At 42.4% G+C, this 24,188-nt stretch overlaps 1 protein-coding gene and 1 long non-coding RNA gene across 6 annotated transcripts; one reads left to right on the plus strand and one right to left on the minus strand.

Annotated features, from left to right (window-relative positions):
- Positions 1 to 4,031: 4,031 nt before the first annotated feature.
- LOC111978486 (uncharacterized) lies at positions 4,032 to 6,437 on the minus strand. Its single transcript, XR_002879176.2, has 3 exons — positions 6,252 to 6,437; positions 4,839 to 4,991; positions 4,032 to 4,681 (listed from the first exon to the last, which is right to left on the minus strand). It is a non-coding gene; the product is annotated as an uncharacterized lncRNA (long non-coding RNA).
- On the plus strand, positions 4,956 to 24,188 carry LOC111978461 (M-phase phosphoprotein 8). 5 transcript variants are annotated; one of them, XM_024008575.2, is made up of 14 exons: positions 4,956 to 5,319; positions 8,086 to 8,247; positions 8,405 to 9,439; positions 9,576 to 9,663; positions 9,960 to 10,208; positions 10,439 to 10,561; positions 10,687 to 10,775; positions 21,554 to 21,694; positions 21,834 to 21,920; positions 22,115 to 22,269; positions 22,420 to 22,577; positions 22,662 to 22,786; positions 22,916 to 22,999; positions 23,151 to 24,188. In XM_024008575.2, the coding sequence occupies exons 1-14, from the start codon at positions 5,230 to 5,232 to the stop codon at positions 23,190 to 23,192; spliced, it is 2,628 nt and encodes an 875-aa protein (XP_023864343.1). In that variant the 5' UTR covers positions 4,956 to 5,229; the 3' UTR covers positions 23,193 to 24,188. The 5 variants fall into 5 exon arrangements, with proteins under 5 accessions (XP_023864343.1, XP_070304680.1, XP_023864311.1 ...); XM_070448579.1 differs by having other exon boundaries at positions 9,960 to 10,196; XM_024008543.2 differs by lacking the exons at positions 21,554 to 21,694; positions 21,834 to 21,920; positions 22,115 to 22,269; ... (2 more) ...; positions 22,916 to 22,999; positions 23,151 to 24,188 and adding exons at positions 13,088 to 15,413; positions 15,652 to 20,249.

Below are 24,188 nucleotides of genomic sequence, written 5' to 3' on the forward strand. Positions count from 1 at the left end.
AACAGCAATGCCAACTGTATATGTTTGTGTGCATGTCTGGCACTATTACATGTATGTGTGTGTTCTTGTATGTGTTTATTTGAATGAGAGTGTGTGTATATGCATGTGTACAAACACCTGCACGGCATCAGCCTCAGGCAAACCGGCATTAGTTGTAAAAACACTGCCACTTAGTGTAATTCAAATGTACTTTTATTATGTTTTATTTAGACTTTTTTTTCTTTTATCTTTTGACCATCGTTCTTTCTCTCACACAGCAACTCCACTCCCACTTGTCTCCAATTCCACATACCAACCCTCAGCTTCCCTCAGCCCATCCCATCTATCTCTGCTGGCCACCCACTTCGTGTTTCCACGCAGCACATATCTTTCAACTATGCTATGATGTTTAACGTACAATTTCAATTTATCTAATCGAATAGAATCTACAGATTGCGTGTTGAAGATAAATACTTTTACTAAGAGTATTAGTATATTAGTAATTGACTGACCCGGTCTCTCCAGATCTCCTAACAGTACTATTTCTAGGGTCAATTTTAGATCAATGCTATGCATTTTCAGCCATTCCTGAGCCTGAGACCAGAAACAGGCTACCTGAGGGCAATACCAAAATAAATGGTCTATTGATTCTGTATCCTCACAACAAAATCTGCAGAGCTTCTATGATTTTATGCCCCAAATATTCAACATTTTGTTGGTGGCAAGAATTCTATATAATCATTTTAGCTGAAAAGCACGAAGTCTTGAATCTTGCGTTGTTTTATATATCCACTCATACACCCTGTACCATGGAATCGGTACATCAAAAATCTCTTCCCAACTATTTTGCAATCTGTATGGTACAGTTGTCAACATCCTGGTCCTCAAATGAAACTGGTATACTTTCTTATTTATGCTATTTTTATTCCTCCACCAGTTTTGATCCTTTATATTGGGCAGACAGACCAGTTCCCTACCTCCTCCCGCTGCCACCCACCTCCTCCATTTTTGGGGCAATGCTGTAATCAATTGGTTGTACTCTTGGATTGAGCAGACCTTCCCGTACAATTCTGATAACTACATGAAGGACATAACTCTACCATTACAATTTACAATATCATTTAAGAACAAAATACCATTTTTAAACATCTTTCCCATAAATACAGGTATTTTATCAACCAGCACATTTGAGTTCAGCCATAATATTTGTTCTATCTTTTCAGGGGGATGAAATTGAAATTACCTGTTGTTACTCACAATGCTCAGAGTCCATAGCCCACTGGCCATCCGATCATAACATCATTTGATTGTGATCTGTGTGTTGGTTCAATGTCCGGATGATAATCTTGAATATTTGAGGACACGTAACAAACTTCCTGAGTGATTTCCTACAGTTGGTATAATTCACTTTATTAAACAGGTTGTTGTTTTGCTTCTGACATTTCAGTCCAGCTGAGACCAGTTATGGGTGACTTATAGGTGACCTGTAGATGACCTGCACCAGCCTGACTGGTGAGATGAATGATAGAGGGTGAGGAAGTTGTGTAAACCTGCTACTGACTGCTGGTACCATTGGTACTGGCAAATAATCTGCCATTAAAAAGGCCTATGGCTTTTAAAAAGTATGACCGTATATTCATAAAGAATAGAAATGTAAAGGGCAAATTTAGGTCTRGTAGGCTAGTCTGTTGGCCAGTATAATTAAGATGCAGGTGTTATTGTCAGTGGCTCGTGAAGGCAGTGTGGACCCATAAACACATCATGGGGTGTGGAATGCTGCGCTCACGTGCTATCTTAGTTATCGGAAGTTCAGTGGGAAATTTCACTTGAAAGACCCTCCAAGTTGGAATTACAAGTGGGAAACTCTGAGAAAATGTTGTTGCCCGAGTTGCCGAGTTGTGACGTCTCACCACTGACCTTTTACCTTTTCAACCAAAAGATGACAACAAATTTGTTTTGGACAACTACAATATTGTTTGGCTAATGTAGCTTGTTTGAACATATATAGTACATTTTAAGCAAGTTAGCTAACTTTATTAAAAATAATTTTACCTAGATTATTAAACTAGCTAAAATCTTATTGGTTGAAGAATTGGTCTGACCAAAAAGCACATGAACAAAATTAAGTTTTATTTCCGACATCACTAGGAAGCTCAGATGAGCATATGAATGCAGCATAAAAAAAGACCAAAGGAAAATCTCAATTGCATACTCCTTGCCAGAGCTCCCGCCCCTCTGACCTTCTCCTCCAATGAGTTTTGAGAAGGGAAGGGGAATAGAGTATGTGAGGAGAATACAATTGATATCTTCCCCATGTTGAAGTTGCAGGTTAGGAGAGCATTTTAGCTAACCCGAAACCTTTTTGGGTTTATTTGTCACGTGCGCCGAATACAACAGGTGTAGGTAGACCTTACAGTGAAATGCTTACTTACAGGCTCTAACCAACAGTGCAAAAAAGGTATTTAGTGAACAATAGGTAAGTAAAGAAATAAAAACAACAGTAAAAAGACAGTGAAAAATAACAGTAGCGAGGCTACACACAGGCACCGGTTAGTCGGGCTGATGCATATATGATAAATAGAGAATAGCAGTAACGTAAAAGAGGGGGTGGTGGGTGGCAGGACACAATGCATATATTGTAATATATTGCACAATGTACATATTGGGCCAGTTAGCCAATGTGCGGGGACACTGGTTGGTCGGGCCAATTGAGGTAGTATGTACATGAATGTATAGTTAAAGTGACTATGCATATATGATAAACAGAGAGTAGCAGCAGCGTAAAAGAGAGAGGGGGGGAGGGGCACACAATGCAAATAGTCCGGGTAGCCATTTGATTACCTGTTCAGGAGTCTTATGGCTTGGGGGTAAAAACTGTTGAGAAGCCTTTTTGTCCTAGATTTGGCACTCCGGTACCGCTTGCCATGCGGTAGTAGAGAGAACAGTCTGTGGCTGGGGTCTTTGACAATTTTTAGGGCCTTCCTCTGACACCGCCTGGTGTAGAGGTCCTGGATGGCAGGCAGCTTAGCCCCAATGATGTACTGGGCCGTAGGCACTACCCTCTGTAGTGCCTTGCGGTCGAAGGCCGAGCAATTGCTGTACCAGGCAGTGATGCAACCAGTCAGGATGCTCTCGATGTTGCAGCTGTAGAACCTTTTGAGGATCTCAGGACCCATGCCAAATCTTTTTAGTTTCCTGAGGAGGAATAGGCTTTGTCGTGCCCTCTTCACGACTGTCTTGGTTTGTTTGGACCATGATAGTTTGTTGGTGATGTGGACACCAAGGAACTTAAAGCTCTCAACCTGCTCTACTACAGCCCCGTCGATGAGAATGGGGGCGTGCCCGGTCCTCCTTTTCCTGTAGTCCACAATCATCTCCTTAGTCTTGGTTACGTTGAGGGATAGGTTGTTATTCTGGCACCACTCGGCCAGGTCTCTGACCTCCTCCCTATAGGCTGTCTCGTCGTTGTCGGTAATCAGGCCTACCACTGTTGTGTTGTCTGCAAACTTAAGGATGGTGTTGGAGTCGTGCTTGGCCATGCAGTCGTGGGTGAACAGGGAGTACAGGAGGGGACTGAGCACGCACCCCTGGGGGGCTCCAGTGTTGAGGATCAGCGTGGCAGATGTGTTGCTCCCTACCCTCGCCATAACCATAATTATCCTAACCTGCTACGTTAATTCTCCTAACCTGCTGTGTAAGTTCTACTAAGCTGCAAGGAAAAGTTGTCTTAACCTTCCAGTTGTAGCTATATACCACCTAGGGGTTTTCTCATTTGGGAAATATATTATTATGAGCCGTCCTCCCCTCAGCAGCCTCCACTGCACAAAACCTATTGGAGGAAGAGAAGGTCAGAGGGGAGGGACCTCTGGCTTTCTCATCCAATGGGTTTTGGGAAGGAAGCGAGGAGAGAGGAGGTGTGAAGTATGCAATTGAAATTCTCCCCCAGTTGCAGGCAATGTGCACACATCCTACAAATGTTTAGGTGCAGGGTACATGAAACAAGATTGGTTATGCCACCTAGTGGATTCAATAGTGAATACATTACTGTAATATCAAATCAAATCCAACTTTATTTGTCACATGCGCTGAATACAACAAGTGTAGACCTTACCGTGAAATGCATACTTACAAGCCCTTAACCAACAGTGCAGTTCAAGAAGAAGAAAATATTTACCAAGTAGACTAAAATAAAAAGTATTATTAAAAAATAACACCATAAGAATGTAACACCACATGAAGAGGCTATATACAGCGGGCTCCGGTACCGAGTCAGTGTGCGGGGGTAAAGGCTAGTTGAGGTAATCTGTACATGTAGTTGGGGGTGAAGTGACTATGCAGAGGTAACAAACAAACAGGGAGTAGCAGCAGTGTACAAAAGGGGGGGGGGGTCAATGTAAATTGTCCGGTGGTGATTTAATGAATTGTTCAGCATCCTTATGGCTTGGGGGTAGAAGATGTTGAGGGGCCTTTTGGTCCTAGACTTGGCGCTCCGGTACCGCTTGCCATGCGGTAGCAGAGAAAATAGTCTCTGGAGTCTCTGACACCGCCTATTATATAGGTCCTGGATGGCAGGAAGCTTGGCCCCAGTAATGTMCTGGGCCTGTTGCGCCTTAAGGTCAGATGCCAAGCAGTTGCTGTACCAGGCGGTGATGCAACTGGTCAGGATGCTATCGATGGTGCAGCTGTAGAACCCTTTGAGGATCTGGGGACCCATGAACATTTTAGAGAAGTAAGCTTTTTGTGTGTATGGAACATTTCTGGGATCTTTTATTTCAGCTCATGAAACATGGGACCAACACTTTACATATTGCGTTTATATTTTTGTTCAGTGTAAATACCACGTTAATGAGAAAATATACCTGGCCATTACAACATATCAAAGATGTTTCACCAACTTTTTCTCCCGCTCTGCTAGCCGGGTTCTCGCCGCTCATTTCCCACAATACCCTGCACATTTCTCTGTGTGCCATCAAGAATGAATGGGGGCGGACCTTCTCCTGCTGACGCCACGTCTGGTGAAAATGCACTGTTAGTTTTCCCCGCCTATTCAGACAGCTCACCTAGTCTATCAGCTCCCCCTCTGTAATGTTAACCAGCTAGCTAGTAGCAGAAACTCACTGTGGCTAGCGAAGTAAATGAAAAAATAGACATCTTGTACTGTAGCTAGTTAGCTAGCTCCGGCCTTGGCTGTAATACCGGCTAAGGCATAATAAGAAAAGTAACGAATAATTGTTTATAACTAACGATAAAATGGCGGAAAAGCCAGAGGCTGGAGACAGCGAAGACGAGGTTGAAGATGTGTACGAAGTGGAGAGGATTATTGACATGCGAACGGAGGAGGTAACGAAACTAGCTAGCTAACGTTACTGCTAGGCAGTTTTGGTTGTTAGCCATCTAGCTGAACGTTAGCTTTATCTAGCTACACAATGTGACAACAATGAGCGGGTACCGTGATTAATTTATTTAAACTGTAAATAGACAACATAGCTAGCTAGAAATGCTAAAATATCCACGCACAGTTAGCCAACTGAAAGGAAATTGAAATGGCTGCACAACTTTGCCCATACGACGCCCTCTCCTTGCGCTAGGCCAAGGTCGGACAGACTGATGTTATTCTTTCGCGTTTCTGGACTTCAGCCAGCCCCACTTGCGCAGACTTGCCAAATACAACAAACCCTCTGTACTAAGCCTTGCACAACCAAGTCGTAATTGTCTTTAATGAGCTAGCTAACTAGCTACATGTGCTAGTTAAGTTGCTATGCCAGTTGGTTAGGAAAGTGCTAACGTTAGCAAACTAGCTAATAGTCTAGACATGTTTTATGTAAGTTAGTTAGCTAAATATCTGGACGTATTAGCGATTAAGCAAATTTTCCACGGTACGTAATAAGATGGTACAGACCAGAGCTATTAAGATATTACTAGCTGTTACAGTTTGGCGGATAGCCGTTGATACTTAGGTAACGTTAACAGTTAGTGTTAAGGGCATGCAGGACATTTTCGACCAGTCTCTAATTGGCAATGGTTAAACAATTCCCGACTTGGAAACCACGGCTGTCTTATTAACTTCCATGGCTAGTTGCAGGTTGGAATTTAGAAAATGCGCCATTTTTTAAAATTACATCTTTTTTTTGCACCATGAAGTAATCCAACAAWGTGTRTACCGCCATCTTGTCTATTTCAAATCTTCTCTCAAAGATGGAGAGAAGATTTTAAATGGACAAGATGGCAGTGTACATACACATTAGTTTGTTGACATGGAACAACTGACTTACCTGGTATGCTAATTGGTGTAGACAGTCAACCATTTTTCTTACACCAATCCAATGCTTTTTTATGTATGAGGGTAAGTTCACACTTTGGGGTGGGGTGGGGGGCAGAGTTTGGCATAGGTCCCTGACAATCACAGTTGGCTACCACATTTCAGTCTGGTGACATCACTGTACTACACTATAGAGGAGAGTTGCTGAGTTGCCACACAACATGGGCCATGTGTCACTGAGTGATTAAGCAGTAGGCTCCTCTATTAAAGTGCAAGCAAGAATCTGTGTGTATAAGTAAAGGGAGAGAATGTGTTTGTGTAGGTCTGATCTGTGTGAGATTGAGAGAGTGTTAGGTGAATGGGAGAAAAATAGGATTTTCTGAGGCTTGTGATTGTGGCTCAACAGCGATTCAGAGTGAAACACCCAGCCCCGCCAAACCTCCAGAGTTCCGGAAGAAGAGGGGAGGGCAGTATTGGATGAGGAGGAGTGGTGTGTGTGAAGAAGTCACTTGCACAGCCAGTTCCTCTTATCTAAATTGCTTTTGAGCTGAGAGTATGAGGGCGGGAAAAAGGAAAACAAAGCCTCTGAGGGAGGCGGGTGGAGAGAAACCTGACTCTCATTGTGCTTTGTTTACAATCACGACCAGCCATGCACTGTGCTGCAGTCACATGTGTACCTCATTTGAACCAGAACACATTAGTCACATGATACAAGCAAAATCTACTGTCAAAGTAACCAGGTTTTCAGCCAACTTTTTATGTGAGTAAAGGACATGTTGGATAAAGAATGTCACGACAGGAGTGATGGAAACAGCAAATTTGTCTAAACTTTCCAGATGTCAACAAAACAAAATACGCTAGACAAGGTGGGATCATTTTGTGAGAAATTAATTGTGAGAAATGGCAGTGGAAGCACCTTTATGCGCTAATATTAATATAATATCAAAATAAATTTGGCGTCACGTGATATGTTGTGGTCCTCCCACTACGACTCAGGAAAGCATGCAGTTTATTAGGCTACAGATTAAATAAATTACGATAAACTACACAGGGTGGTGAAAGTGCGCGATGATGAGCTTGATTCTTCTTTCCAATAAATATCTAGGCTCTTCTGGTGACATGATGATCATGCTTGGCTGTCATTTGACAAATAGAAATGATCTCTTTTGTCCAAAATAATATCATCATGTAGGTAGCCTACCCACGCTGTATCTGGGAACTATTGGCTAGAGCCACATGCCAATAGAAGAGTGTGCACATTTGCTATAAAACGCAACATGTTTGTGACAAAACGATCAGTAGAGTTGAAAATGTGATGGAAACCCATTTAACTTTGGAAATTAACCTCAAAAGTTGTTTGTGCAATATATCACGCACAGCCTTTTATCTGCAACAAGTACATTTGATGGAGACATCTCTGGTGGGAAAATGCGTATTGTTTTTATGCAGATTTTAGAATATTCGCATGAAAATCTGTCGCCATTTGGATGGAAACCTAGCTAGTGTCAGAACGGTTGTCCCCTGTGACTGGTTCTCTTTGGTGTCCCAGTGCCCTGGATGGGAAGGAGGGGACTGGGAGTTCTGGCTGTGTGCCACATTGCCAGACACAGCCGCTTAACGGAATGTGTGTTTGTGTCAGATGGAGAGGTCTGAGTAGGCATGTGTCAGATTTAATACAAACTCTAGGTCTTTTTTATACACACAGGAGGTCTATGAGTAGGTGTAGGCCCAATACAGTCACTCAGTCAGTTTTCATCTTCTGCAATGATGTGAAAGAACTGAACTGGTAAAAAAAAAAAAAAATCTCCATATTGCTCTCACCCACTTGTATTTGCCCTTGTCTTTAGGGGGAGGTACTGTACCGCGTTCGCTGGAAGAACTACTCCTCTGACGATGACACGTGGGAGCCTGAGGCCCACCTGGAGGATTGCAGGGAGGTGCTCCTGGGCTACAAGAGGGCTCTGGCAGAGGCTAAGGTCACGAAAGACCAAGATGCTAAGAAATGCATGGTAAGTCCCATCCAGAAGGATCATAGCCATCGTAAGAAAGGCGAGTCTAATTGCTGTAATGGAAAGGGCTTTATAGGACTGACTGTTACATTAACTACCTTTCGAGTAACCAATATCACTTTCAATGGCTGATGTGAATATCCCCTCTCCTTTGTAGAAGTTGCCCATGAAGAGTGATGTGTTCGATGCTGACTCTGACAGCGACAGTGATATTGACAAGCCCACAGACCTGCATGTTAAGAAGAAGAAAAAGAAGAAGCCCAGAGAAGAGGAGGAGGAGGAGGAGGCACCTCCCCTGAAGGAGAAGAGGAAAAAGAAGAAAGACAAGCGCAAGGAGGACTTCAGGCCTCGTCCGGCACCGGAGTCTGATGAAGAGGAGCTTTCCCCTCCCCCAACCCCTGGCCGCGGAACCAAGATGTCCGACTCCAAAAAGAGATTTGTTGACTCCGATGAAGAGGAAGAAGCCCCTGTGCCCTCCAAGAAGCACAGGAAGGACAAGGCCAAGGATGGAGGAAAGCACGGAAAAAAAGAGAATGGGGAGGAAGGGAAGAAGAAAAAGAAGAAAAAGAAGGATCGAAGGGGTGATCTGGAGTCCACTGAAGATGAGGCCACYGCCCCCCTGGAAGAGGAGCTTAGCGAGGGGCCATCTGAGTCCCAGACGGATGATACCACCACAACGGAAAAGTCTCGCGCTGATGACAAGCCCAAGAATAAGAAGAGTAAGTCAGAACTGAAGCTGCAGGGCATCAAGGACTTACTTCAGGACAAGAAAGGCAAGAAACTGGAAACTTCGTCGCCAATGCTCTCCGCAAGCGGCCTCGCAAAACTGAAGAGCCTCACTTCCTCCAAGAGCCAGGGCCGGGATGAGCCCACACCAACCTCTGACTCCAGCGACACTCCTGCCCCGGCCCAAGTCCACAAGAAGGCCAAGGGCAAGAGCCACGAGGCCACTCCTGCACCGCCTAAAATTCCCTCTTCCTCATCCTCGTCTTCCTCTTCCTCCTCTGGTGCAGGGGCAAGCACTAGCAAGACTGTGGAGGAGTCTAAAGTTGTAGTTGCTGGGGATAAGGAGCCGACCGCCTCCACTAACCTGTTTGAGAAGTTCCTGCTGAACTGCGAGGCCAAGGACCGTGTTCCCCGCAAACAGATGGTCCACCAGCCCACCCCCACAGAGAACACTAAACCACCAAAGGTATGCCAAGCAGTTCTGCACTAAATGTACGGGGTTAGTAAATAAACGCTGGTGATATAGCCAGTGGCAGGGCCCTCAAAGTCTATCTTAAGCTGCCTCAAGTAAAATCTTAAATATATTTATGTTCAAATTTCAGCTCATAGGGAAAATTGAGAAAAGGACCAAGCCGACAAAGGAGTCACCTGCTCGGAAGCCAGAGCCAGATAAGTCCAAACATACAGACGGTGAGAAGAATTAAAAGGGTCTTTATTTTTTTGAATTGCGTATGAATGTAGTGGACACAGCCACTAAATATTGACTCAATCAAGACATAAACAAAAATGTAACTGACATTTTAGTAATTTAGCAGACACTCTTATTCAGAGTAACTTACAGTAGTGAGTGCATACATTTTCATACTTTATCGTACTAGTCCCCCGTGGGAATCGAACTCAACCATGGCGTTGCAAACTACAAACTTAGCCACACAGGAACCCCTTTTATGCCACCTTTTATTTTTTTATTTTCCCTTATCTAACAGCATTTCGGCCCAGTCAGAGCCCCGGTGCTATGGAGACTGGTGACAGGGCAGAGGCAGAGGAGGAACCCGCCCAGAAGTCAAAGTTTGGCGGAGAGGACCGGAGGGAGGAGGCACAACGTTGGGAGAGGAGGACCCAAGAGGATGACAGGAGGAGGAGGAGGAGGGAGGACAGCGAGCCACGCCTCTTCATCGCCTGTGACGACAATCAAGACCCCTTGGAGAGCGCTGACAAGTCTGGTACGCAGTTTGGTACGCCACAGAACCAACAAACACACATGCATACATACACACAGACACACACAGAAAAGTCAACACACACACGTCTGTTACAAAACCTACCATTATTGTTTACACCTATCCAATCCTTTCAGATCTACACAAGTGTTTAGGGGCAAATGGTTGTTTCTGGATAGAGACTCTCATAATGGCCATGTGAAATAATACTAAATGTACTATTGGATGTGGTTTGTGACTGACAGACAAAGGTCAAGCCTCTCTTAACCTTGGAATGGACCTCAACTTGGACTGGATGACACTGGAGGACTTTCAGAAACATTTGAACGGGGAGGATGAGATTCTTTCTGCTCCACCTCTATCTCCCAGTAAGTGCATACCCTCTTTCTCTCTCATGTTTCCCAGCAGTCTCTCAACATCGGCTGTACATGGAACTCTCTCTTCCACACATGGATGTAGACAACTACTGATGCGAAATCTGTGTGTCCCTCAGGTGAGCTGCGGGATGCAGTGAAAAGTGGGGATTACATGTCTGTGAAACTTGCACTCAATTCCAAAGAGGACTACAATCTGGACCAGGAGGTACGTTCTGTGTTCCAAAGAGAGTACCTCTCACCTGCATTCTCCCCCCTGCTTTGCTCCTGTCTTTGGGGAGCCCCAGCTGTTCCACATATTTATTCAGTCCCAGTACAAGCACTAACTAGTCACAACTAATCAATTAAATATGTTTTTACCTTTTGTTAGAGTAGCCTGTGTGTGTGGTTATACTTGTGAGTTCATTCAAATGAGGACCATTTTGCGACATACATCACAGTTCTCTTCTCATACGCTTTAGCTTTGTTCTCGGGTTTTCCAACAAAAAACTTACGTTAACCAACTTGGGGCGGCAACAGATTCGCTTTTGATACATATGTTTAGCTATTGCATATATGTCAGCGCCAAGTACTATAATTCATTACTCAATTAAAGCCACAATATGTAACTTTCATTCCAGAATGACTGCAAGCACAGTACAAAGGATTGGAAATTTAAGTTACAGATTGCTGCTTTAATTAAATGTATTGTGTAGAATGAATTTTCATTTAGCCAGTCTGGTTCAAACATAGATACAACTGGATCAACTTAGCCACTCTGATCGAGTTATAAAACAGTTTAAATATTGGATATAACGTGCGAGCCAGTGATGGCATGCAGAGGTTGAATACCAGGACATTGAAAGAGASAATCCGACTACAGTACCTGCTGACTGTATCCATTGAGGACCGCTAAGCAATCGAAGGTAAGCAGATTATGCCCTTTAACTACTCAGTTATTTAATTTAGCCCAATGGAGCTACAGATTGTTTTGTAAAGATGTGTTAAGCTTGAATAGGAAAATGCAGTTTGTAAAATGTAATGTTTATCGCTTTAACATGTTTTGCCTATTATCATACCTAATAAACTGTTGTGCCAACTTTGTCTGGCAATGAATAAATCCAAGCTTTATATTGCATTGAATGTTTGTTGTTGTGCACAGTTGTCAGAATTTTCATACGTTACTATGGAGGCAGCTAGAGTGGTCTCAGACAGGTATTATCTTCTCATTAACAGACACAGAACATGATGAGCAAGAGGTCAAAGTTCACAAGAAGCTATAAGATACAACATTTACCTCAGGTACAGTAATGCCTTCAGAAAAGTATTCTTGCACCACCGCAGAGCATGTAAAACTGCTGCGGACATAGCAGCACTGACATTTCACTCATCTTCATTATCGACAATGAATAGCCGAAAAGCTAAAATAAAAAACCTTCCTTAGTCACTCATTACAATACCAGTAACACATTTCAGCTTTTGCCATACAGTTGTCTTTGTGTACAATAATAATTAAATATGAATCGAACAAAACCTTCACAGTTTAACAAACTACTGACATAAGCATGTATTCTATTAACAAAATATGTATTTACATAGGCTAATATTACTTGCCCAGTTACATTATTATTTTGTTTGGGTTGTCCAATTTAGCTTTGTTAATTATTACAATTTATAAGGACTCGATAGTGTTAGTGTGGACCAATCGGTGTTTTTAAGGGCCTGCTGAATATATTATATGTCTCAAACGTTCTGCTGCAACTGTAACTGTTGGGCAAGTACCAGAATTAATTTGGACCAGAGTTTGTTTTGCATCTTTATAGGCAGCCAAACACTCCAGGATCTTATTCAGGTCTATTTGTGAAAACACTTTTAAATCACCCACCAAACGCTCATCATTGCATGTAGGTCACTAAATACTGAATATATTGAGGATTCAAAACAGTCATTGGCACAATTAGGTTAGAAGCCTAGTTGCATGGCGTTTTCTTTTATGTACCTTCCTCGTCTCCATGCAGCATCTCATCCAACATCACATTATTAATTCCTCATCAGACATATTTACAATGTCAAAACGTTGTAGTTCGCTGATTTAATACAATAAAGCCATAAACTATTCCTTGAATGGGTCAAATGTGGTTTTTTTATTATTGAAGAATTCAGTCTACACGCAGTTTGGTGCTGTGTAACCATTGCATTGATTCTTGCTTGACTGTGATTGAAGTTGAGAGCATTGTTGCTCTTAGGCGATCATTTGAATGACTCACAATGTGTACTGTACATGTTTTCAATGAGCAGTACTATGAGGTTTTCACGATTTTAGATTTTTCTGTGTATGAAACAGGGCAGGGGACACCAGCTTTGTCTAGTATGATGGTATAGTTTACCTAATTTCTCTTTGCCACAAAAGTTAAACACTAACTCCCAACAGCTATGAAGCTGCTTGTTTTACGTCCCACTTTTCATACATTTGAAACGGAATGCATCATGAGATTAACCTTTCATAAGTTATGAATCTTACGTTTACTTGTTCTTTTACAGGCATACACTGTTGAACAGAAGAGTTTAAGTGGCAAAGAGAAGAGTTTAAATGAGGAAGAGGATATTTTAAATGAGGAAAAGAAGACTTTATGTGATGAAGAGAAGAGATTAAGTGATGAAGAGAAGCCTTTATGTGCAGCAGGGAATCCTCGCAGCCTGGGGAATCTTCACCGCAGCCTGGGGAATCTTCACCGCAAAAGGAATCCTCACCGCGAAAGGAATTCTCTTTGCAAAGATGAGATTCCTCTATGCGAAGAGAATCATTTACACAAGGAAGAGAAACATTCTCTACACAATAAAAAGAAGACTTCATGTGTTGAAGATAATACGTCATGGGATGTGGAGAAGACTTTATGTGACATAAAGAAGGGTGCTGAGGAAAGCAGTTTGAGTGGTGATGAGATTCACGAAAACAGTTCTGGTGATGAGGTAGAACGACAAAGACTTGATTCAAACGTTCCAAGTGGGTCAGATCCTCTTCCATCTAATGCAGAAAGCTCATGCGAGGATGAATATGAGCAGTACCCTCCAAAAACGGCACAAGCTAAAAAGACTTGCCGCAAAATATTTGCGCCACGGAAAGGTACACGGTCAAGCTTACGTTCCAGCAMAAAAATGACAGTCAGCGCATGTAGTACGATAGATGATGATGATAAGGGAAAATTGGACAAAAAGTACTTCTGCCTGTATTGCAATGAACCACACCACAAAATTGCAAGACATTTAGAAAGGATGCACGCAGAAGAAGCAGCTGTTGCTCATGCTATCAGCTTCCCAGAACTCTCCAAAATCAGGTCTCTCTTGCTTGACCAACTCCGTAACAAAGGCAACGATCAACACAACTTAGAAATTCTTCAATGTGGAGATGAAGTTGTGACAAAGAAAATACCCTCTTACAGTGGTGCTTCTGTGCGTGACTACCTACCCTGCCAACACTGTGTAGCTTTTTTTAACAAAATTGATTTATGGAAGCATGAGAGCTCATGTAATGCCAGAAAAGGACAAGATGAAACGAGGGGAGGAAAAAGAGTGAGGATCCAGGCTGCGTCCTCTCAACTTGTTCCATTGCCTGTCTATTCTACTGGAGGATGTGAAGAAATAATACACAATATGAATCAAGATGACATCTCATGCCACATCAAAAATGATCCCCTGATATGTAAATATGGCAATGCACTATCTGCAAAGCATGGTCATGCCAAGTCGCAGTTTACTTACATTGGTTCAAAAATGAGGGAATTGGCTAGATTTGTACTTRMTGTAAATGAGATGGACTGTGRTGTKCAATAYYTGCATGAAGTATGTGTACCATCCAAATTCAAATTGGCCGTTCATGCTGCCAGGAAAATGAGTGGTCATGACCCTGCCTCCGACAGGTACAAGACCCCATCTCTTGCTTTAAAGATTGGCTATTCCTTGAAAAGAGCTACTGAAATAGCTTTTGGGGAGAGTCGTATGACAGAGGACCGTGAGGCAGAGGAACAAGCCAAAAGGTTCATTGAACTACTTGAAAACGATTGGAATAACTGTTTTTCYGGTCTATCCCTCAGCGCTGTCCCTCAGTGTGATGAAGTTGATGTGTCTTCACTAACTGAGGATTTGATCAAACTTCAGAAGTTTCTCAAGGTTGCAGAGGACACAGCGAAGAAAGAATTGCTGGAGAACCCCACCAACACTGTCTGGAAAAAGCTCAATGAAATTCTTCTTGCAGAAATAGCTCTCTTCAACAGAAAAAGGACAGGGGAGGTTGCGAAAATGCTGTTGGAAACGTACACAAACAGAAAGAAAGCTCCAGCTAGTGCAGACATTTTCAATAACCTCTCAAGGCTGGAGCAGGAGCTTGGTGACGACAAATTAACCAGGTTGGAAATAGAAGGCAAAAATGGTAGGAAAATGCCAGTCCTACTMACGGAGAGGATGATCTCATCTCTTGAGATCCTTATTGCAAACAGAGACAAAGTTGGTGTGTCAAAGGACAACCCTTATGTCTTTGCACGTAGCCTGGATGCAGCAAGCTACATCAGAGGGTTTGACTGTCTGAGGAAGTGTGCACATGAGTGTGATGCAAAGAATCCTGAAAGTCTGATCCATGCGACARTGAGGAAAGAGGTTGCTATYCATTGCCAAATACTAAACTTGAATGAAAGTGAATTGGATCAGGTGGCAAAGTTATTGGGACATGACACCCAGGTCCATAAAGAGTACTACAGGCTCTCTGAAAACGCAGCACATCTAGCACAAATCAGCAAATTGCTGCTTGCAATGGATCAGGTTCCAGTGGTAATTCCAGGGCCATCTGAGGAAAGGGTTGTTTCTCCTACATATGGTGAGTATTAGTTGCTTTACAGGGTATTTGGAGAAAGATGTCCATTGTGTTTTAAGGGATTAAATGATCAATTCAGTGGAAAAATCTGTTGTTTTTGTGCCATTTACATGTTCACTAGACCTACATTTTTGAGAAGCTGGCAACTTATTACTCTATAGTGTTTGCTCTGTTCCTCTTCACAATATATGATAATGGCACATGTTCATGAATCCTTTTCTTCTGTTTATTCATTTCATAGGTACATCTTCTGCAGGGACATATCCAGCGGGGACAGATACTGGAAGGACATATCCTACCGAGACATGTCCTACTGGGTCATCATATCCTACAGAGACGTATTCAGCGAAGTCATATACTGTGGAGGCACAGCCTTCAAGGTCATATCATGCTGGGACATATCCTGAGAAGTCATATCCTTCAGGATTACAATCTGCAATGTCATATTCTGCGGGGACAGATTCTGCAAGGGCTTATCCTACCGTGACACATCCTGCAGGGACCTATCCAGCAGGTTCATATGTTGCAGGGACATATACTGCAGAGACACATGATGCAAGATCATATCCTGCAAGTGCTTATGCTTCAGGGACGAATCCTGTCAGGTCATATGCTGAAGGGACATATCCTGCGGGGACACATTTTGTGGGTACACAACTTGCTAGGTCATATCCTGCCGGAACATATCCTGCACAGACACTTCCTGCACAAACACTACCAGCGCATACAGTTATTACACCAACACTTCATGCCCAGACACTTCCAACGCAGACGCTTTCTGTCGGGACAGTTCCTGAGGGGACAGGTTCTGTGGGGAAGGTTAAGGTGGGCACAGTATGGAAACGGAGACCGTGGAGTGATGCGGCTAAGGCTGCGGTGAAACGTCAGTTGGGACACTTTATCTCATTGATGGAGGTTCCAGGTAAACGGGACTGTGAAGTATGCCTCCACAATGAACCAGCTGTACAAGACAGGACATGGAGAGACATCAAAAACTATGTGCACAACACAGTAAAATCTATTAAAAGGAAAAAGGGTCTTACAAGAGTGGACCCCACCCAACAGACAAAGAAAGGAGCGGCAAAGAAAGAAAAAGAAACGGAGGCAAAGAGTGCTAAGGAAAGAGTTGGTGGAACAATGACCGTATCTGCACAGGAGAGACTAGAGGCAGGTCCTGTTGCAATACCAAGGAAACAGAAAATTTGGGGTGATGAGGCTCAGGCTGCGGTCAGGCGGCAGCTAGGAGACTTCACTAAACTGATGAAGATTCCAGGTAAAAAGGAATGTGACGCATGTATTGCAGCTGAACCAGTTCTACAAGGCAGGACATGGAAAGATGTAAAAAACTATGTGCATAACACATTAATGACAATGTGCAGGAGGCATATTTCAGGCAAACAAAACATGGATAGTGAAAAACCTATTCCTGTGACACAGAAACCAGCGTTGCAACAGAGTCCAGTTGTGCATCAGAAACCAGGGGTGCTGTTGGGACATCCAGAAGATCATCCTGTTTATCTGTCCTTATGATTACCTTGAACTAGTTTGAAAACCTCCCACGGYTGAAGGTATGCAAGGATGGAGAAAGGAGAAGATAGCTTTTGATTTAATCTGACCACCCTTGGTCACTCTGATCTCACTTTGTGACGTAAAGCAAGAATGAAGTATCTACTTTATTCTACGAACGTATCCGTGGCAACTACATAGTGATATATTATGCATGCAAACTTGTTTCGCAGATGTTGAAATTCTCAACTACAAAATTCCATTGTCACAATGCATTATGTGGTACCTAAACTCAGTATTTTGGCATGGGCTACACATTTGCAACCTTGGGAGGCAAGGAAGGATGGAATCATACCTTTTTGTTTAATTTTTTTTTTCCAAAGGCACTTTCCAAAGCCTGTCAAACTGAATCTTCTGGGTCAGCAATGGCAACAAGGCCTCATTGACGTACATTTGGAATCCAAACGCACCACATGTTTCGATTGAACCATGTTGCATAAAAATGGCCACAATAACTGACTGAAATACAGTATATGCTCCACATGGATAGATAACATGTACCAAGTACAGTGCATAATGTTTAGTTTTTAAAAAAACAACTTCGTAGATTGTTGTGCAAAGCTATACAGTTAAACTGTTGACTTTGGCTTTTTGATCACAATACTGGTATACTTTACTTTCACCAAATGAATCTGGATCCAGATGTACAAAATGTTTTGTGTATATGTCTAGGTTAGGTTTTGAGTAAAAACAACTGACCAGAAAACCTGGGAATTTAGCAGGTTATTCCTGGTAGAAGTGAGGTGTGAATGTGTTTCAGGGCTCCATCTGTGCTAGCTGCACATTCTACATTGTCACCCCACTCAAACCTTCCTATTTTTTGAGTGGCTAATATCACGATATGGTCAAACAGTAAAGTTCATTATCCTCATTCCTGTAATATTAGTGTCTGCCCTCCTGCCCCTGTTTCGCTGGGGCCTGCTGATGTGATAAGTGAGCCACTCTCCTCTCTGGTAGAAAAACATATGTTCTGGTTGTACAACAATAAGGAGGTCTCAGCTTTCTGTAGGTATACTTTTCTAAACTCAATATTGAGCTCAGTAGCAACTATTTTACAAACAATATTTTATATGGCTTTCAGATACGGAGTGGGGAGTGAAATACGCATTGAATATTGTGAGGGCATATAGGTCTCATTGGGTAGCCTACAACTGCAGAGTTTTTTCAGGACTTTACATTTACTGATTAATACATGGCTACTAGTAGTGGGTATCATATTTAGTTAGCAATCTAATGTGTTTTGAATTTCCACTTCCACAGATGTTGAATTAGCCCCAAATGTATGTTGTAGATGAAGGAAAATTCATCTTTATTGAAAAAGAAAAACATTCAAATATAACAACAATATCCATATTGTCAACCCAAAATTCATGCCAATCATGGGATTAGGTTGCACATCAAAATATCTTGAATCATGCATTCCTGATTGGACATGTTAGATTAAACAATTTATTTCTTGAATAGCATCTCGGTGTAGTCTATTACAAAAAAAGAACTATGACTGACTTTATAAGATGATTACAAACATTTTATATTGCATGACGCTACAATTTTTGTGGGTTGAGACTAAATCTGAAACTGAAAAAGTTGCGCACAGTTCAGATGCCAAATGTATGGCGAGTCGAACTGAATAGAAATTAAAAGCAGGCTGTCATGGTTGAAAGCTTTTCTTGACTTACCAACAGTGCAGACTTTGTTGGTTTTGGGTTGAATTCAGGCATAAGTGACCTTATGTGTTGAAGAAACCACAAGATTTATTGCACTAAAAGGGCAAAGTTCGACGAGGCGCATTGCGTGGTTTCACACGGCACTCTATCCCTGCTCCTCCAAAGAGAAAGTTACATATTGTTTTGTTCGGTGCGGCGATGGAGCGATGTTTGAACTAGGGCCTAGTGCCACCAGCGGAAAATGCTAGTCTTGAGCCATGGGTTTACGTACGAAATTTGTGCCCAGCTAAGAGTATGGCTTGATGTTTGAGCCACTTGAAATCCAATCATGTCAAGAAGAATGTTTAGATGAAGACGGCTCCATTGTAAATTGTACTTATTATAAATACAAGGTATACATACACTATTCGTACTCGATTGCTTTTGAAGCATGGTTGAGTTTATTATCATGGATATTGTACTTATGTTATTAACGTTAGCGAACTAGCTATCTTGTATTCCTAGCTACCGGTATGTATCAGTCGTTTTTTTATATTTCTTTTTATATATATATTATTTTTCTCAACAATTTCGATCTCAGCAGTGACACGTTCAGATCCTATCAAAGGGCCCATTTATGGATGCATCCTGATTTTCCACCCTTCTCCCAAAGTGTGCAAGTAAACTCTTTGAAAGAAGTGTGGAATCCGCACTCAGCGTGGGTGATAGCTGATGTGTTTGGCAAGAACGGGTGCACTTTTATTAGCAATCCCTTTACATCGCAAGTTTATGTGTGAAGGCTAGTTTATGGTTCCTAAACCAAAGCCTTGTTTATGGTCACTAGTAACTTTACAGTAATGGTCACTAAAGTTGGTTGACTTCCCATCCAATTTGAGGCCGTTTTTGGTTCTCCTATCCACTCCTTTGGCCAAAGGTTACTATTGATAAGTAACTGAAATCTGCCTTAACAATTGGAAACAGATCCTTTGTTCTGCATGTGGAATTGGTTTCAGAGATTCACACACATACAACTTAGGCTATTTCTCTTATACATGCCTTTTCTACTAAATATGATGTGAATTATTAGGCATTAGCTGAACATGTACTTGTTTTATTGCTTCTTGTCAAACGATAAACATTTCAACTTTTTAAATTAATGTTGCTATTATTCACTACGGTCTTAACCATATTGATTCAGTAGCTGTTTAAGTTCCTCAACACTCATTTAGGCTGACTAACTTGTATAGGGTTTGACGGCTGTTGCTTCTCTGTATTATTTGATCCGCTTGCCTACTAGATAATGTTACTATTGCAAGTAAACCTTTCTGTTGCTTCTAATTGGATCAAGGAGGAATAATGTAAATAAATTAGTTCATAGTTGTCAGTTCATGTTGTAACTGCATAAGGTCTGCCACAGTGTTAGGTGTTAACTGAGAACAATTGTCAGGGGTTTAAACCACACCCCACTATTTACTGTCTRAAGACATGGACATCATTGCTTAAATCGTTTTTTTCACCAACATGTATTTGTTATCAAGCTGCCTTTTGTTACCACCTGGTGCTTATTGTGTTTATTGTAAGATACTATATTTGCGCCGTTAATAAATTGTTACTTGACGTAAACGTTCTTAGCCCCAAGACATGCTCTTTCAGCTCTGAGAATATTCATACAGCTTACTTGATGTCCATCATTAGTGTTCCAACAGGGATTTGGAATTGTAACGGTTATGGAAAAAAGCTTTGAGATTTCATGATGTTGTAATACTAGGAATCTACACCACATGACAAAAGTATGTGGACACCTGCTTGTCGACCATCTCATTCCAAAAGCATAGGCATTCATGTGGGGTTGCGCCCCCCCCCCCTGCTATAACAGCCTCCACCCTTCTGGGAAGGCTTTCCACTACATGTTGGATTATTGCTGCGGGGACTTGCTTCCATTCAGCCACGAGCATTAGTGAAGCCGGGCACTAATATTGGGCCATTATTACAAACCATTATTACTCCAACAAACTTTACAATTGGCACTATGCATTCGGGCAGGTAGCATTCTCCTGGCATCTGCCAAACCCAGATTCGTCCGTTGGACTGCCAGATGGTGAAGCATGATTCATCACAGAGAACACATTTCCACTGCTCCGGAGTCCAATGGCGGCGAGCTTTACACAACTCAAGCCCACGCTTGGCATTGCGCATGGTGATCTTAGGCTTGTGTGTAGCTGTTCGACCATGGAAACCCATTTCATTAAGCTCTCGACAAACAGTTATTGTGCTGATGTTGCCTCTAGAGGCAGTTTGGGACTCTGTAGTGAGTGTTGCAACAGAGGACAGAATTTTTACGCACTTCAGCACTCGGCGGCCCCGTTCTGTGAGCTTATGTGGCCTACCACTTTGCAGCTGAGCCGTTGTTGCTCCTAGACGTTTCCACTTCACACAAAAAACACAGTTGACCGGGTCAGCTCTAGCAGGGCGGAAATTCGACGAACTGACTTGTTTAAGAGGTGGCATCCTATGACTGTGCGATGTTGAAAGTCAGTGAGCTCTTCAGGAAGGCCATTCTACTGTCAATGTTTGTCTATGGAGATTGTATGGCTTTGTGCTCGATTTTATACACATGTCAGCAACGGATGTGGCAGAAATAGCTGAATCCACTTATTTGAAGTGGTGTCCACATACTTTTGTAAATATAGTGTATCACCATTGCTCAGTGCTTTATGCTTTTAAGTACTTAAAAACCTTTTGGATGAAAAGACAACACCCTAGGTAAGTCGATAATAGTTCACTTTTTTGAAAGCTAAACTTCTCTTTTTTAGTTCTATAAACAATTAGCTGTACAGATATATTTTGATTCCTGCCCCTCCCCATAGTGTTTGCTACCAGCTTTGGAAAGCTTTGGTCCTCAGTAATGAAGGAGTTTGTTGCCTCCTGCAGGACTCCAGCGGTATGTCCCTGAGTATGTTGGCAGCAGCAGGGGGACAGGATGACATCCTGAGGCTGCTGATAAAGAAGGGGGTGAAGGTGAATGGACGGCAGAAGAACGGAACCACTGCCCTAATGCACGCTGCAGAGAAGGTAACACAGGATGAACTGGTTTAAACCGCCTCAATACAAAGTCTACACACATGTATACACTACTCTTGTTTGTGTGTAAATGTCTTATGCAAGGTTTACTTACTTAACCCTCTATCCTTTTTTTTTTTCTTCATTTCAGAACTTCCTGACCACAGTTGCTATCCTCCTGGAGGCAGGGTCCTATGTCAACGCTCCGACACTGGGAGGAGAGACGGCCCTGATGAAGGTACGGAGGAGGAAGGGAAAAAACGGGGGCGATGAAGACAAATGCTGTGTTTAATTAAAAATCAACATATCACCGCTGAAGCACAGAGATTAAGTTAATCAATGACCCCTATTTGTAAATATCATAATTTCAGCTAAAGTCCTGTGTGACAGACTTATCGCAATAGTTCCTTACCAGTAGCCTCTGTTCTTCAGGCTTGTAAGAGGGGGAATGCTGACGTGGTGCGCCTCCTACTGGAGTACGGGGCCGACTGTAACATCCTGTCCAAACACAAGAATACGGCCATGTACTTTGCCAAGGTTAGCAACAACCTGCTTGTGTACGACCTCATCAAGGACCACATCAACATGTGAGTGTTGCTGCCATGTCTCTCTTGCTCTGTAAACTTATGAGTTAGTATGTATAAATAAAGGTACATATGTAACAGAGTTAAGATGGTATACTGTAACCCCACATACTGTTAGCAGCAAAGTGATATCTTATTCACACACACACACAGGTTATCAAGTGTGGCAGAGGACACTATCCGGGCATTCTTTGAGACTCGGCTGGCCCTGCTGGAGCCGGTGTTCCCTCTGGCCTGTCATAGACTGTGTGAGGGACCAGACTTCTCTCTGGAGTTCGGCTACAAACAATCGCCTCACACACCTGGAGAGGGTAGGATACACCTACAAACAGTGCTAATCACCTGCACACACTGTATTAGGGGAGTTAGGTAAAACATTTAATCTCTCCTTCCAGGCTCAGGTATCCTGCTCTTCATCTTCCATGCTAACTTCCTGAGTGAGATCACAGCCAGGCTGTGTGGGCCCTGCAGTGTCCACGCCGTGGTGCTCAACGACAAGTTCCAGCTGCCCATCTTCCTGGTGAGTCTCATTCTAGATCAGGAGTACTCCTGGTCTGGAGAACGGTATAATTTTTTTTTTTGTTCTACCTCATAGTTAGTTGATTGATTCATGTCACTGATCTTTTCCTCTTTCAATTACACCTCACAGGATAGTCACTTCATCTACTCATTCAGCCCAGTGCCAGGCATCAACAAACTGTTCATTCGCCTGGCAGAGTCACCTACAGCCAAGGTACACATACATATACACACACACACAGCAGAGTAACTTGTGGCCATGGTGAGAGGGAGTCTAGGCCCAGTTACTGTAAAAGACTGACAAGTTGTTGATAAATTACATTTGACCAATACATTTGATTGATGGAATCTTTCTTTCTCCCCAGGTGAAGCTTCTCATCTGTGCATACCGTGTTCAGCTACAGTGATGGGTAGCACCTGCCAAGTTCAGAGTTTCCAAGTTGCTTGGACCCCAATTACAGCATGGGAGATTCACACACATACCAAGATTCACACACGTGCAATCACACAACATGAAGAACAGTTTGAGACACACACCAGGCTACCTTCATATAAAGTTGTTGGACATTAAGCATCCACCCAGAGTTTGAGAGACTGTTTCTCTGGCAGAGGATTAAAGGACAAGAACAGCATATCAACCCTGTCCATTGACCAATCATGTATATTTCTGTGTGTACGATTAATACTCTAACTGAAGTCTGAGTTCTGCTTTTGTGTATGCGTAGGGGGACAATAGCCTGATGTTTTGTTTGTGCTCTTGATGGCATCATAGGCAAGGAGTTAATGTCAGATTCTTTGGACCAAGTTAATGCTTTTCCCAATTATACCATTTTAGAAATGAAAATATGTTTCCTTTCTGGAGTTGTCTATATTTTATTGTCTGTACATACAGGTGTGGAATGTCAAGTTTGAAGGATGTTTCTTGATTTAGGCAAATTTGCCACTGTTGGAGTGGGTTAAAGTATAGCATGATGCTTCAGATGTAGTTTTACTAAAGGGCTAATGTGTCACTCCTTACGAGTGAAGAATCCTGCTTCTTGGGATTGGAGGAAAACACAAAAGATGAAGTCTAGGACTACATGAGCTTTCAAGAATGCATGATTTTAACTACTTTATCAAAATAGACATCCATTGTAAAGGTCGTTTTTGCGATGATAATGCAGAGCACATYTTGGCAATGATCTGCCTTGCTGACATACAACAGATATGGGATAAACATTTATCCATGATAATCCACTGTAATAGGAACAGGAATTGCCATCCTTGTTTTATAAGATGTAGGAATTAATTTGATATGAGRATTCCTTCTGCCTTAATAGCCACATCGTTGAAATAATTTCCCCATTTGTGAACTGCTGTGAAAACTGGCAACTTAGTAAAACGGTGAAATTCACCAAAGGATA

Source organism: Salvelinus sp. IW2-2015, linkage group LG2, assembly GCF_002910315.2.
Source record: "Salvelinus sp. IW2-2015 linkage group LG2, ASM291031v2, whole genome shotgun sequence".
Taxonomy (NCBI): Eukaryota; Metazoa; Chordata; class Actinopteri; order Salmoniformes; family Salmonidae; genus Salvelinus; species Salvelinus sp. IW2-2015.